At 33.1% G+C, this 16153-nt stretch overlaps 1 protein-coding gene across 1 annotated transcript in view; it reads right to left on the reverse strand.

Moving 5' to 3' along the window:
• LOC132736783 (retinoblastoma-associated protein-like) overlaps positions 1-15904 on the reverse strand; it is a 35521-nt gene extending 19617 nt beyond the window's left edge. Inside the window, exons 1-10 of the mRNA XM_060724032.1 lie at positions 15724-15904; positions 13222-13401; positions 12576-12692; positions 7114-7245; positions 5324-5359; positions 4591-4664; positions 3990-4100; positions 3025-3125; positions 1917-1985; positions 766-872 (exon numbers count right to left, since the gene is read on the reverse strand). Coding sequence (XP_060580015.1) covers positions 766-872; positions 1917-1985; positions 3025-3125; positions 3990-4100; positions 4591-4664; positions 5324-5359; positions 7114-7245; positions 12576-12692; positions 13222-13401; positions 15724-15755 — 959 coding nt within the window. The 5' untranslated portion in view covers positions 15756-15904. The remainder of the gene's footprint in view (positions 1-765; positions 873-1916; positions 1986-3024; positions 3126-3989; positions 4101-4590; positions 4665-5323; positions 5360-7113; positions 7246-12575; positions 12693-13221; positions 13402-15723) is intronic.
• Positions 15905-16153: the final 249 nt, after the last annotated feature.

Raw genomic sequence — 16153 nt, forward strand, 5'->3', positions numbered from 1 at the left:
TTATGGACCGGACACGAAAGTGTGACGGACGGACAGACGGACGGAGCCTATTACTATATCCCCCTTTTTTCTTCGAAAAGGCGGGGGACAATTAATAGGAGTATGTTTGGTTGGGAACTTGTGACCCCCAAAGATTTGTTATTTAGTACACACCAATTTAAAATGATATCTCATAAACACTTATTTATTTTAATTTTTTTTTTTGCGTAAAAAATGTGTGAACAGTAGGCTACTGGGTATAGGATTGCACTGTTCAAGACCAGAATAAGAAATCCTGAACGTAAGCTAGGGGTTCAGTCTTGACCTTTTCAAAACACATTTTCTGAAACCATTTCTCTCATGCTTAGATCATAGACACATCTAATCCCTTTCATTAAAGTATATCCCTTTGGTATTCGATCTAACATGTGAAAGACAATAACATTTTTTTCAATATCGAGTGACATTTTGCTTGATACAAACTGATTTCTAATTTTTTAGCAATGACGCAGCAAAATCTTGTTACATTGTACACGTACAGTACCTCAATATGATCATCATCTGCAAATAAATTTGGGAGGGGTTAAATCTGGAAATCTAGACTATTCAGGAAAAATTTTGACACCCCTATCTATTGCTAGTAACACTGTTATGTGCATATATAAAGACTTAATTCTTAAATAACACCATTACTGGCTGTTCTGAGCCTTTTCAACTAAAATTTGAATCAATCCCTTATAAAATCCATTTTCAATTGGATTAATGCATATAATAATTGTGACATACTTGTTACTATTTGGTAAAAGATGTGGATCGTTCTGCAGAAACAGCAGCTCATTCAGTCCACCATGCTCTCTATATCTCTCCTCATATATGTGCTTCAACTGTGAAACCTACACAAATATCATAAATGAGAAATGTGTATATTTAACAGATACACTATCAAAACAAAACTTCAGGCCTGTTACATCAATGTTGATTGTAAAATTAATGAGCTGCTAAATATACCGTAATAGTGGATATCTTCGCATGTTGAAAAGTTTACAAATTCTAAATTTGCAATGTTGATTGTAAAATTAATGAACTGCTAAATACATAAGTGAATATTTCCGCGTGTTTGAAAAGTCAGCGAATTACCTGCTAAATATACTGTATAAGTGGATATCTTAGCATGTTGAAAAGTTCAAGAAATTTTAAATTCCAGACATTTCGCGCCAGGAAATATTAGCCAATCGCTGATCTCGAAGTGAAACAATACAACTTAATGACAGGTTGCCTGAAATTACGCTTGAGGAAATTTTTAGCGATTTTTCTAAATTTGCAAAAACTCGCCTATCTTTCAGTGTCACTAACTTAACCACTTATACAGTAGGTTAGATGGCATTGTCTTCTGAATTTAAATTCAAGGATTGGTTATGGATTTGCATCATAGCAACAAAATTAATATTAAAATGAAGAAAATACTGAGAATTTATTCAGCTGGTTTTGGCAGAATCATTTCATTTCACAATTCTAAAACAATCATGGAAATATTCTACAAGGTTAAGCGACGCTTAAACATTATCTATGTATTTTGAAAAGAAATTAAATCTCTGTAGAATTCCAAGCTCTGGATAGATTTTTCCTAACATCCTTAGCCCTTATTATCTCTTCCTCATGTTGTAAACAAATGTCAAAATCTATTTCAACTCTTAACCTACTGAATTTATTAAATGGACTTGTCCAGCTTCCATTTTGGAACTGTTCATTATAATTTTTTTAGGGATATCAAGATGAAAATTTATTTAACCAACAGTATAGAGCCTGTTCAGACTGCACAAATTTGCAGGCTGGCCTGGCTGTAGACAGGTGGCTTAGTCTAAAAGCTTTCAGTTCCAGTAGTAGAAGGGTTTAACTCTCTCTGTGACATCAAAGCTAAATGCTTATAGTAAACTTACATCTATGTCACCATTTTTTGTTTTCAAACTTTGAAAGAATGGTTCTGTTTCCGTTTGCATGGCTATCAACTGAAAATACACAATAATAAACATATAGCACAGCTAAAATAGTCAATTATACACATATAGCATGATTATTTGATGGAGTACATAAAAATTACCGAACAGAATGTCTATCTGTTAACAATTACAATACACAATAATATACAGTGTTGTATGTATGTACAGTTGACTCCGGTTATAACGAACTCAATGGGACATTAAAATATCGTTCGTTATATCCGAAGTTCGCTAAAAGCGAAGTAGCAACAACTTTCTGACTTGTTTGGATGGGGAAATTTGCCGTGAAAAAGCCATACTCTTCACTGGTTACCTGTGTAACCGGTATTTTACTGCAGTGGTTATTTAATGGTTATTTAATACAGGGCATTTTATTGAGTAATATATTATGTACATGGTACATAAATTTATTCATGTATTGTCTATGAAGTTCTTACCATTTGTTTTCTTTTGCTATTTGTTTATTATCGTTTGGTTAATATTGCAAACACAAACAGTCGATTACTTGGCAATTATCGGGCATTTACATCAATCAACTGAGGGTGTGAAATACAAATTTTCCGTAACAAGTAGGAAATTATGTTGTGAGAACATTTTTCAAAATCTTTATTCCCTGAAGCCATAACTTACCTGTGCAATCATTCGATTGTTTAATTATCGGATAGTGTTATTCGTGTACTGATTCTTATCGAGCGCATCCCGATATTTCAATTATAACAGTTTGTTATAACCGAGGAAATTTAAATGTTTTCCGTCATGTGGGACCTTGAAAAATGGTTCGTTATAGCCGAAAATTCGCTATAAGCGAGTACGTATAAAGCGATGTGATTTAATATAAAATAAAGAAGGAATCGGCCGGGGATGTCAGATTTAGTTCGCTATTAACGATAATTCGTTATAAACGAGTTCGTTATAAGTGGAGTCGACTGCAGTTTATGAGCTGGATAAAACAAATTTGTTTTTTAGTGCTACTAGAAATATTTATTTATATTTTTATTTTATATATGTGCAACATTTGTTATAACCTACTTTAAAATGTTTATTTTACCTCATCATAACTTGTCAGGAAGTGTTCAGACAATTTCTTCAAGATGGCCTTGCTCAACTCGTTCTCGTCCAAATTTTCCATGTGCTTTAATTTCATCATGTCTGAAAAAATAAATACCAGTAACATTGACTGATACTCCGAAAGACAAAAACATAGCTTTACTATGAGGATACAGGGGTGGTGATGTTGGCTTTTTTTCAACAGGATCATGACAGTAAGACACTTTGAATTCACAAGAGCATAGTTCAGCCACTGCATCATTAATGGTCATGCTGTCAAGCAGTTTACCAGTACTACTTTCATGATGAACTGAAAATTTCTGTACATACCATAGCAGAGGTATTGTGCAAATGACCAATGGTTTTAGTTTATACAAATCTATTTTACTTTGATTGTGCTGTAAGCTATAAGCTTATCGAAACACTCTCGAATCCGTTCCTGAAACCAACCAGTACTAAACAATGAATATCAAGTTTCTTGCTCAAGGAAACAACAGCTGCTTGCCCCCTCACAGGGTTTGAACCCATGCGGTCAGCAATCCTTAGATTACTATTCTGACGCGTTAACCACTCAGCCACGCTGCCACTCACATGGTTTTGATGACCAATCACAATGGAAGTGACCAGTAGCACCTGGGAAATGAACCCGAGTCCCCCATTTCAGAGTCTAACAATCTACCTAGTGGGCTAACTGGACATTTCAAGGATACAGTATAAGTATCAAAATCATTTCATCATTTTTAGGGAAATTTTCAAAACATGTAGTGAATGAATTGCAAACAGTGCATGCCATGATCACATGACATGGATGTGTTTTAGACACCATTTTAGCAAAAAATAATCTTTTTTAACCATCAGCAGCATCTGGGAATAGTCAATTTTCCAGACCCATCAAAAGATGGAAAAAATCACTAAACAATGATATTTTATTTAAGATGTAAAATGTATATACATGTTTTAACTTACCAAATGGAGGGTGAAGCTGGAAAGATGGGGTATCTCTCAATACAAATTCTAGACATGTGAGTAACATATAATACAGGTGGATTAACTCATGACTGTCAGGCATCAATCTCTCTGTAAATAATAAACAGAAATGTAGTTTTAAACTGTGGTTTCAAGGTGCACAAATACAGTACAGGTCTTATTTCGCCGAAACAGGAAAGATGTTTATGGTTTACCTCGGGTGTTAAAAACTTCAAAGCAACATCAGGGGTCAAAACCATCTCACCGAGATACATATAGATCTTGATATAGAGCGATAGACCCTGGTTATTCGCACCCATTCAGTCGCCTCTTACGATAGTGACTGCAATTCTTTAGCCTCCACCATTAAAGGCAACCCCTCAGCCACAAGGGGCACAAAAAGAAATTAACATGTATCAGATTTCCACATAATAATATTTTCCTAGCTCTTATGAAAAAGTATCCTTCGTAAATTGCAAATTGTGTTGCGAAATTTGCTAAATTGGAAAAAAAAGTTAACAACAAAATAAACTTACATTTTTGTACAGTAAAACACGTGTTTGCAAATACATTTATTGCAAAAAATTTAAACGTTGCTTACCTTTTGCATTAAGGAAAAGAGTCCAACACAATTCCTTCCGGTAGTTAGTACCTTCTTGATTGAACGGTACAGCACTGCAACAATTAAACAAAAAATATCATTTATTGAAACAAAATATATTCATATTACAATTTGGTATGTCTTGAAACAAATATTAACGAAATGTCTGTGTTTTTTTTTTGTTCTAAGATCATTTTTAAGTTTTTGATTTTTTTTTTTCAGCATTTCTGTCAAAACCTGTCAGCAATGTTGCCCTGTTCTGTAGACTGTAAAAGTTGTGCCTTCTTTAATAAATTTGCAATATCATCAAGGCTTTGCAATATGAACAAGAGCTGTTGGTAGGACTATCGTCAATGCTTGGATAATATAGAATTTTCAAAGTTCAAAGAGCCACAATTCTGTCAAAATCCATGTTAGAGCTATGGGCCTTGAAGATTGACCTCCTTTTATGCTCTCAAATATGTGTTAGTCCCTTCAGTACATCTGAAGATTCAAGCTTGCACACAAAAATTTAACAATGTTAAGTGTTACGCTGACGCCAACACCTTGGTGAGTACAACAGCTCTCCCTATTCTTCAAATAGTCAAGCTAAAAATATGTATGTCAAGTCTAAATTAGTCATTTTAAAATTTTAGTCATTAAAAATGATGAATGGTTTGGTCCAGATTTAAAGATGGACAAGTCCATTAAAGATATTTAGCAGTGTAAGGTTTAAAATAATATTTTGCATTACCTCCTTTCTTCCTCTCTGAAAACCGTCCCCCATTCCCTGTTGATAACGAAAAAAAAAAATTACAACATAATGACAGTTTTATTTTTTTGCAATTCTAGCACTTTACATAGCCATTTTGTGAAAAAAGTACTAAATCCAGTTTGTAAAATCACCTAATTCAGGTGAAAAAAATAATCTGTTCCTCATTAACTTGAAGAAATCTGGAAATCAAAAGTTTTATGCATTCAAAACATTTCTATCTATTATTACACATGCTTCAATATAAAGGCATGTTTCAATTGGGATTTTATATTTCTAATTAGGAAAAAATAAGCATAATTGTTATTAGGAATGGGTAAGACAGTCTGTCCTGGTGACACAAGGAAAAAACCCAATTTCTAACAAACTGTTTATGTTTTCAGCTACAGCATATCTAATCAAGACATTAATGATTCAAGAAATAATAAATATTTATATTTTACCAGTTCCGTATAAATATAACAAGAGGGCCATGATGGCCCTGAGGTCGCTCACCTGTACATAGGACCCCCCAACCCCCCCCCCAACGTTGCAGGGCCAATTAAATCCAAGGGCAAGTTTTTACTATACACATATATTTAAAAACAATGACACCCCTGGGGCCGGGCCAGTTTTGACCCCAGGGCTTTTATTTGAACAAACTTTGTAGACACTTACTAGAAGATGTTTCATGCTTAATATCTAAACTCTAGCTATTTGGGTTTTTTCAAAGAAGATTTTAAGTTTTTGCTATACACATATATATGGAAAATCAATGACCCCAGGGGCGGTGCCAATTTTGACCCCAGGGCTTTTATTTGAACAAACTTGGTAGACACCTATTAGAACATGTTTCATGCTAAATATCTTAGCTCTAACTCTTTTGGTTCTTTAAAAGAAGATTTTTTAAGTTTTTACTATATGCATATAGGGAAAATCAATGACCCCCTGGGGCGGGGCCAATTTTGACCCCAGGGCTTTTATTTGAACAATCTTGGTAGACACCTATTAGAACATGTTTGATGCTCAATATCTTAGCCATAGCTCTTTGAGTTATTTAAAAGAAGACTTTTTAAGTTTTTACTATATGCATATAGGGAAAATCAATGACCCCCCGGGGCAGGGCCAATTTTGACCCCAGGGCTTTTATTTGAACAAACTTGGTAGACACCCATTAGAACATGTTTCATGCTAAATATCTTAGCTCTAGCTCTTTGGGTTCTTTAAAAGAAGATTTTTTAAGTGTTTACTATAAGCATATAGGGAAAATCAATGACCCCCCGGGGCGGGGCCAATTTTGACCCCAGGGCTTTTATTTGAACAAACTTGGTAGACACTCATTAGAAGATGTTTCATGCCAAATATCTAAGCTCTAGCTCTTATGGTTTTTTAAAAGAAGATTTTTTAAGTTTTTTCTTTCGGTTGCCATGGCAACCAGAGTTCTGCATGGAATTAAATTCTTTGAACAATTTCTAAAGGTGACCACCAAAGGAACATTCCTGTGAAGTTTGGATGAAATTGGCTCAGTGGTTTATGAGGAGATGTCATTTAAAGTAAAAGTTTACGGACGACGGACGGACGGACGGACGCCGGACGAAAAGCGATCACAAAAGCTCACCCTGTCACTTTGTGACAGGTGAGCTAAAAAGCCCATGCTCTTCGTAGTGAGCTAAGACAACTTAGACAGCGGACACAACAAATCATATGCAGGTATCGACAATAAAAAAATTAACAACTCATACATACTCGTAACTTTAAAATGCGTGATGAAACAGCAATCAACAAAAATTTACCTGTGAAATTTCTGATAAAGTGGTGATGATATACAGTATTGTTTTTCTACCCTCATTACATGCCGCCTCACTGCCTCGCTCAACCTAACTTCCTCCCTAAACCTCCTCATCTTCTCCGTAAATGTTATCACACTGAAAAGTTAAAAATAGAATAACACTACCCCCTGAAAGTTTGTAATGGACTTGACCTGTTTTTTCAGTTTGGAACAGTCCATTCAAAGATTAAGAGATGTGTCACAGTTGTCAGGAATGGAACAGGTTACCCACACATCTAAGGTTTTGAAAAAATTTCTAAAAGAACATTTTATGCAATCAATATCTGTTTAGTCCTTTCAATCCAGTCATTCTACTCAAATTTTATTTATTTATTTTTTATGTTCAGTGCATAATTTGAGTAGTACCTATTCATTGTCAGACATAATAATGCGCATGCGTCAAAATGGTAGCACTTTTTTGAAAACGGTTAAAAATTTGTGAAAAAAAAGGATTTAAAGTAGTTTTTCTAGTGATTTTGGATTTGATTTATAGCTGAAAATGGATATAAATAAGTAAAGTTTATATAGTATGGGAAATAAAAAACGGAAGAATAGAAATAGCAGTGGAACTGACGTTGAAGAAATCAACAATAGAAAGGTATCTAAACAAAGAGGCCCGTCTGGTGATTTAGATTTTAATATTTCTGTGAGCGACATACTTAACCAGACTAATTCCGTTTTATATGATGATAACTCTGATAATAGTGTATTTGACATAAATTCAAAAGCAAAAGTTTTCGAGAAAATGGCGTCCAATGAAAAGAACCAACAAACAAGGATATTATGAAATGTTTAAATGGAATAAGTGACAGATTATGTGCAGTAGAGAAAAAACTTAGTGCTTTTGACCAGATTGAGAAACAAATTTCTAGTTTTGAAAAAAGAGCTTAAATCAATATGGGTGGCTATTGATGATAGGGCAAAGAAGGTGGAAGAGCGAGTAGCTAAAATGGAGGATAAGATTGACAGCACAGACATAAGTTCAGCCATATTAGCCGGTAAAGTAGATGAGCTTGAAAAGGTTCGGGACAGTATTAGAGAGGAGGTGTCTTATCTCAAATCTCAGTCAATGAGGAACAATCTTATCTTCACCAATGTACCGGAAGAACAACTCTAGCGGCAATGAGCCAACGGAAGTGACCCGAACGTAAACTACGGAAACACCTCATGGAAGCTTGAAGGTTGCCAAGGAGACAGCTGACAATATCCGCCTCGAGCGTGTTCACAGATCACCAGGTCAGCCATACCTGGGAAAACCCGGACTATTGTTGCCAAAATTTACATTTTTTCAAAGACCGCGAGTTAATTAGAAGACAGTGGAAACATTTGAATGACACACCTTATAAAATGTACGAGCAATTTCCACAGGAAGTGATTGAAAAGCGTAGGAGACTAGTGCCAAGAATGAAGGCCGACAGAGAGAATGGGAAAAGGTCATGGATTGCATATGATACGCTGTTCATCGACGGTAAGCCTGTCCGGGAGTAGGGATGCGCCGGAGGTGAGCTAGCTATCTTGTCATGGAACGTGCATGGATTAACATCTGACAAAAAAAGACTCATAAAGACTTTGTAAATAATCATTTCAAGTCACGATATATGTTTTTTGTATGAATCTTGGACAAATTCTAGTAGTAATATTTCTTTAAATGGGTATATTTCATTCAATTTTTATAGAAAATTTCAAAATAGGGGTGCGCGAAGATGCAGTGGTGGGGTTATTTTGTATTTTAAAGAGCATTTAAAGAAGGTATACAAGTAATTAAAAATCACCATGATACAATCATTTGGCTTAAACTTGATCGTAATTTTTCAATACTAAAGAAGATATTTATGTGTGTGGTGTATATATATGGGGTGCAGACTCACCTGCGTACAATACTTTAAATGTTGATTTGTTTGATTTATTAGAAAATGATATATTTTTATACGACAATTTAGGGGCTGTGTACATTCTAGGAGATTTCAATAGTAGAGTAGGAAATAAACATGATTTTATTATACATGATACTTTGAATAATGTTTTTGATGATATAGATTATGACCCCGATAATAGTTCATGCAGGGCCTCAATAGACTGTAAACATAACAGCCATGGTATAAGATTATTAGATTCTTTGTAAATCATCATGTTCACGAATAGTTAACGGTTGTATCGGGGACACTAATCATCATACTTTTATTTCGCATAACGGGGCATCTGTTATAGACTATTTATTATGTAACGAACGCAATTTTTCACTGATCAATAATTTTAGTATATTGTCATTCAATGAATGGAGTGATCATGCCCCCTTACAATTGAAAATATCATGCAACAATACACCTGATAAAGATATTATATTTACAGAAATGAAATACAAATGGAATGATGTATATAAACAACAGTTTAGATCAGGAGTCATTGCTAATTTACCTCTATTTAATAATATTGTTAATGATTTAGACAATAACAGTCGACAATCTGTCAATAATGCACTTAATAGTTTTACAGATGTATTAAGAAATGTTAGTGACCCATTATTTTCAAAACATGTCAGTTTAAAAATGTTCATTGTTTTGAAGAAGAAAGTTGTATTAAACACGCTGATTGGTTGATATAGAATGTAGGAATGCACGTAATAAGTATTTAGAATCTTTAAGGATGTTTAATATCTCAAAGACAGCTTATTTTAGAATAAGGTTGTGTGAAAATAAGTCATTTTATAAAAATATTGTTAGAAAAAAGAAAAGCTTACATTACAGAAAGAAAATGTCTGAGATAGAAAATTTAAAGAAAGGTAAACCTAGAGATTTTTGGAAATATTTTAAAAAGAAATCGAACAATTTTGGAAAAAATATAACGATAGAAAATTTAAAGAGTATTTTTCTAATATAAGTAACGACTTATTTGCTTGTTTGCAATGAGGAGGCTAATCAGTTTTGTAATAATAATGATTATATGAAGTCAAATGATATTTTTCCAGAATTAGACCAGCCAATTACAGTTTGTGAAATTTTAACTGCTGTAAAATCACTAAAGCGTAACAAAGCGTATGGTAGCGACTGCTTATTAAACGAGTATTTTATTGAAAGTATAGATATTTTATCAGCTCATATCTGTGATTTATTTAATGGTATTTTAGATTCGGGTTATTTCCCCGATAAATGGACAGAGGGTATTATAATCCCTTTACACAAAAAAGGTTGTCACGATGACGTAAATAATTACAGAGGTATTACTCTTGTTAGTTGTATGTCAAAATTGTTTACTACTGTTATTAATAATCGAATTGAGAAATTTGTAACGAACATAACACTATTTCTGATGCTCAATTCGGATTCCGTAAAGGAAGGTCTACTGTAGATGCTATATTTGTACTTATGTCATTAGTTGAAAAATATTTGAATGAAAATAAAAGATTATATGTTATATTTGTTGATATGATGAAGTGTTTTGATTCTATTGATAGAAATGGTTTATGGTTAAAAATGTATAATTTTGGAATACAGGGTAAATTATTAAGAATTGTTCGTGATATGTACCAGAAAATTAAGTCTTGTGTCAAACTTTGTTCAACTTATTCTGAATATTTCCAATATGCTGTTGGTCTCCGTCAAGGGGAGGTAATGTCACCTCTACTATTTTCAATTTTTGTAGAAGACATTGAATTGTATCTTCAAAACAATCCCGACTCAGGTTTAATATTAGATGATATTGTTTTAATTCTTTTACTTTTTGCAGATGATATGGCAATTATAGGCAAAAGCCTGAGGAAATACAGGAACTTTTAGATCTTTTGTATTTATATTGTAACAACTGTGGCCTTAAAGTAAATACAACAAAAACTAAAAATAATGGTATTTAGAAAAAGAGGTCGTATTTTACCAACTGAGCAGTGGAACTATAATGGCCAAAATATTGAAGTAGTTAATGATTTTAATTATCTTGGGACAGTTTTTAATTATACGGGCAATTTTACATTAAATCAGGAATATTTGAGTGGTAAAGCTTTAAAGGCAATGAATGTTCTTCTTTGTAAGTTGAAAAAATTTGACCTTTCTCCCAGAACATTATGTCAGTTATTTGACTCATTTGTTTCATCGATATTAAATTATTCATGTGAAATCTGGGGATATACTAAGTCTAAAGAGCTAGAAAGAATACATTTAAAATTTTGTAAAAGGTTATAAGAGTTCAACCTAACACTTGTAATGCTAGTGTATATGGCGAACTGGGAAGATATCCCTTATATATTCATAGGTTTGTAAGGATAATAAAATACTGGTTAAAAATTGTAGAAACTGATAACATAATCCTTAAGACAGTATATAATCAAGCTCTAGATGATAGCAACAATGGTCATAAAAATTGGGTTTCGAATGTAAAGAAGCTTTTGAATGATTATGGATTTTCATATGTATTTGATAATGTTAATATTATTGACAAAAAAATATTTTTATTTGAATTTAGAAGTCGTGTTATTGATTCTTTTAAACAGGAATGGTATGCTACTTTAGATAATAGTTCTGTATTGTATATGTACAAAAAATGTTAAATGTAGTTTTGAGTATGAACTTTTATTTGGATATCTTGCCAAGATGTTTAAGATTTTATTTCTGTAGATTAAGAATGAGTACTTTGTCTTTGAGAATACAAACTGGCAGATATTCTAGAAATAGAATTGTTAGAGAAGAAAGATATTGTTTATGCTGTAATACCTCAGACATTGAAGATGAATTTCATTTTGTTTGTATATGTCGTTGTGTTATTCAGAGTTAAGAAAAAAAATATTTGAAAATTAAATATACCAGAAACCCCGTCAGTTTATAAATTTTTACAATTAATGAATTCAAATAATAAATATGAATTAATTCAGTTATCAAAATTTGTTAAAGAAGCACTTGCTTTGAGAAAACACACTGTTAAATGTTGAGCGTTAAACATCATGATAGCTCATTCTCCTTTTCGTATGTCTTTGCTTTTTTAGTTCGTAGTATACATATTTATCATTTAATTTTCTTGTTACTAGATAAATTAAGATAAAGAATTTTGAATCATGATTGCAATTACCATTATATTGACGTTATGCTTGTAAAAATATTGTATTATAGATGATGTACTATGTACAAATCTTAATAAAGTATCTGTTCTGTTCTGTTCTGTTCATATTTGTCATAATTATGATTATAATACATGTGTGATAAATTTTGTGATGGAAATACTTATGTGCAATAATTGGTATAAGAAACTTGTAATTGAATAATTTATGTGCAATATTTGATAATAGTAATGTGAAGTAAGCAAATGTCAGACTCAAAAAACTTTGAAAATAATTCTTTTAGCTAAAGTTCAACACTAAAATGATGTCATGACACAACTTTGTATCTACAAACAAATAGATGAATACTGCAATATATAGTAAGCAAGTCATAGTATATAACATACTTGCTGCCACATTGCTGTAAGATACTTGTCAGTGTAAGGCTAGGATATGCAATACAATCATCTACACTACCGTCTGGTTTCCTCGAATATATAACAACTTCTTCCTTTGTTGATACACTGAAATATCATATTAATAAACTATTAACAGTATGCACCTACTGGCATTGATATATGGGTATTGAATAGTGGCTGTTAGAGGCCTTTTGTTGAAAACTCTCAATTTGATATTGAAAATTCACACAGAACTATACTGAACACTTAGAAAAACCAGCTTAAAATTAAGGCATAAATAAGGTCACTTTTCTGCATTTTATATATGTGTTTCTATCATCTTTAAGAAGTGACTTTATTAAGTCTGTTAAATCTTCTTTTTTATAGTTAGCACACAAGTACTTCCCCAGGTATCGAAAAATATTTTCAGAGTCACTCGTCCATCAGGATGATAAGCTTTTACATCCAATGTGTATTGTGCAGGCAACATTTTTCTACTTGTCCATTATCAAGTTCTCTTAAATTCTACTTGTAATAACAAGAGGACCAGTGGAAATTTTTGAAGTTCCCAATTAATAAAAGGCACGAGTCATCACAAAAACAGGGGGAAAAAATATACTGGAAGTCTTAATGTATGTACGATTTAAATACAAACCTTAAATCAATCACTGCTGTGTATATTGCCAACATTAACCAATCAGTGATTCCATTCCTCAAGTTTGACTGATCTGTATTAGAAACAAACTCTTGCCATACATCCCATGCCTTCGTCTTCACCTCGGCCGAGACACTCAAAACTTTGCTTAATCTTTCAAACTCTTCTTCTGCTGTTGACCTGCAACACAATGGAAAATGTAGTTATTAATTAATAAAAACTATAAATTATAATTTACAATGTTTTAGATCCATAAATAAATAGTTTTTGCACTTTCAACAAGATCAGGCTTTTAAAATAAAGTGAAGCCTTCATCCCATTCATTGTACTTTCAGTATTCATGCACATGCACAGTTATGAAGAACTGCCAATTGAAGGGCTTGAGCTATGCCAGCAGGGTCTCGAACCTGGACACCACCTCGGAAGCTGGATTGGTCTCAACTAAATGGCTGAATAGTAACTGCATTTTCTGCTACTTAATTTCTTTTTAACTTTTATCTAGGAACAAGAACTGGTTAAAACCAGGTGATGCTCCCCAAATAGGTTTTGGACACAGGACAGTATACCTCTTGCAGTGTTTATGTCCCAGACAAAGTTCAGTGTAAAAATGGACAAAGGACAATAAGTTGAATAACTCAAAAAATAGGCAAGACAGAGTTATGGTTCTATTGTATTGCACTTCTACTCAATGAGATCTATCTACCTACAAAGTTGCATGTTGATATCTCTTATAGTTTTACAGGGTTTTACGGGACGCAGAATTCTGCGTCCCTATACGCATAAATTTTGACATGTACGCATATAAGTTATCCACTTGCGTCCAAATGTACGCACAAAAATAATCCTAGACAATAGATATTATTGTTTCTGGCCCGACATGATTTTATCTCTTTCTTCTCGAGGCTCACAAAATTCCATTTAAATCTAATACAGTAAGCAGAAAATGCTTGCATTGTTTATTTCGGAAGTTAACATAATTGAAATCTACTGCGCATGCTATTTGCAAGTGCCCGTTGCAGAAACTGATGACGTTTATCGTGCAAGCTACAGTAACTGATGACGTTTACCGTAAAATCTATTTTAGGTAGCTGTTTTTGGTTTTTCTGTTGCTATATTTAGACGGACTATTTATAACAAGCAATTACTATTGGTTAGCGTATCCAATGTCGATGCGAATGTAATTTGTACATGAACGGCGATAATAAAAAAGGCAGTGCTTTTTGCAAACTTATTTTCATAGTGTTATAGAAATTAAGTCGCTGGGTATGTTATTATCGTTGGTGTTATAAATATAATGGTTTCGGCGAACTTAACTTTTGACTGGGACATCAAGTATGTCCCAACTTATGAGGAGGTGCAAAAGCGGTTTCGTCATCCTTTTGTTATATGATATTTTTAAAAACGCAACATATTTAGCTGACTGGTCTGTAAAAGTTATATATTGTGTGTTTACTAGTTCAGCTAAAAATATATTGTGTGTTTACTAGTTCAGCTAAAATATTTACAAATAGATCAGTACAAATTTTCAGTCTGTTGGTGTAATCACCTTATCAAAAACAAAATATGCTACTAAAACTTGACATTCCAGCCACTCAAAGACTTATAAGCCTTGGAAATAGCACATGATATTATTGTAAAGGGCTACTAAAGGGCTATAAAAAAAAACCTAGTGATAAAAGATATTGAAATCATATACTTCTTATGAAAACAGTACAATATACATGCATATCTCTTACAGGGTAAATAAATGATTTTAAGCAAAATAGAGTGGTCTTCATAGTCTTTTATAGTGAAAATAATTTTGGACCCCTAAAATTCAGGCCTGGACCCCTACTTTTCTAGGCTGTGCATCCACTGGACCCCTAAAATTTCAAAGAGATGTAAAACCCTGGTTTTAGAGTTACGTCTCGGACAAGGTTCAAAGTGTAAAAATGAACAAAAGGCAATAACTCAAAAATTAGGCAAGACAGAGTTATGGTTCTTTTGCACTGCACTTCTACTCAATGAGATCTATCTACCTCTAAAGTTTCATGTTGATACCTTTTGTTATTACCTGGTTACATAGTAATGTCCCAGACAAAAATAGCAGATGGACAAACAAAGCAGCGACTTCATGCTTACCCGTCGGTAAACATAAAAACTGTATCCATGTCTTTATTCTTTCTATCCTATTTGATATTTCTTTTGCCTTTTTTCTTGCACACTGTTAAAGAAATGTCAAGTTTCGACAGTTTAACGTACAGATGTGGTAGATGCAACAAAAAGAGAACAAATTATTATATCTCTCAGTCTCTGATCAAAATCACATTTATATTTAATGATCTTTGTCGATACATGCGCCCTGTGTAATATTTCTTTTTCTCATAACCATGAGAATCTGGTGCAAAACAGCAATTCTGCAGATTCTGTTCACTCAATATAAAGTAAACAGGTAAAGTACGAGATAACAAAGGTACGAATTTGACAGATTTTACATCTTTGGAAAATCCCTCATATTTTTACCCTTTATTGGAGCTTTCCACCGAATCATCCATTGTAATATTTTAGAAATTAACGTATTTTAGTAAGAATGTTAAGTTTTAGGGTAAAACAATCTCCTTCTACATTCCTAAAGTCCATATGAAGCTTTGCAATTTTGACAATGTTGACAAAAGCCAAAAGCGCGCCATTACAGGTTTGTTCGATTGGCATAAGTTAATTACCCGAAAGGAGCTTATGAATTCTCGAAAAGTTTCCACTTTCGCAAAATTTTATTTTTAAATAGTTTCTTACTGTCAAAGCTACTGGTCGCATTTTGCCTAAAAGATGTTTTATCTAGTTATTCATGCAATATGATATTGCATGTAAGAAATGTATGAAAAAAAGGGCCACAGGTTCGGTAAAACTTGCATGAAATGGATATAGTGTCCATATACGATCCTCAATGGTTGAG

Source organism: Ruditapes philippinarum, unplaced genomic scaffold, assembly GCF_026571515.1.
Source record: "Ruditapes philippinarum isolate M1 unplaced genomic scaffold, ASM2657151v2 ctg5594_1_1_1_1, whole genome shotgun sequence".
Taxonomy (NCBI): Eukaryota; Metazoa; Mollusca; class Bivalvia; order Venerida; family Veneridae; genus Ruditapes; species Ruditapes philippinarum.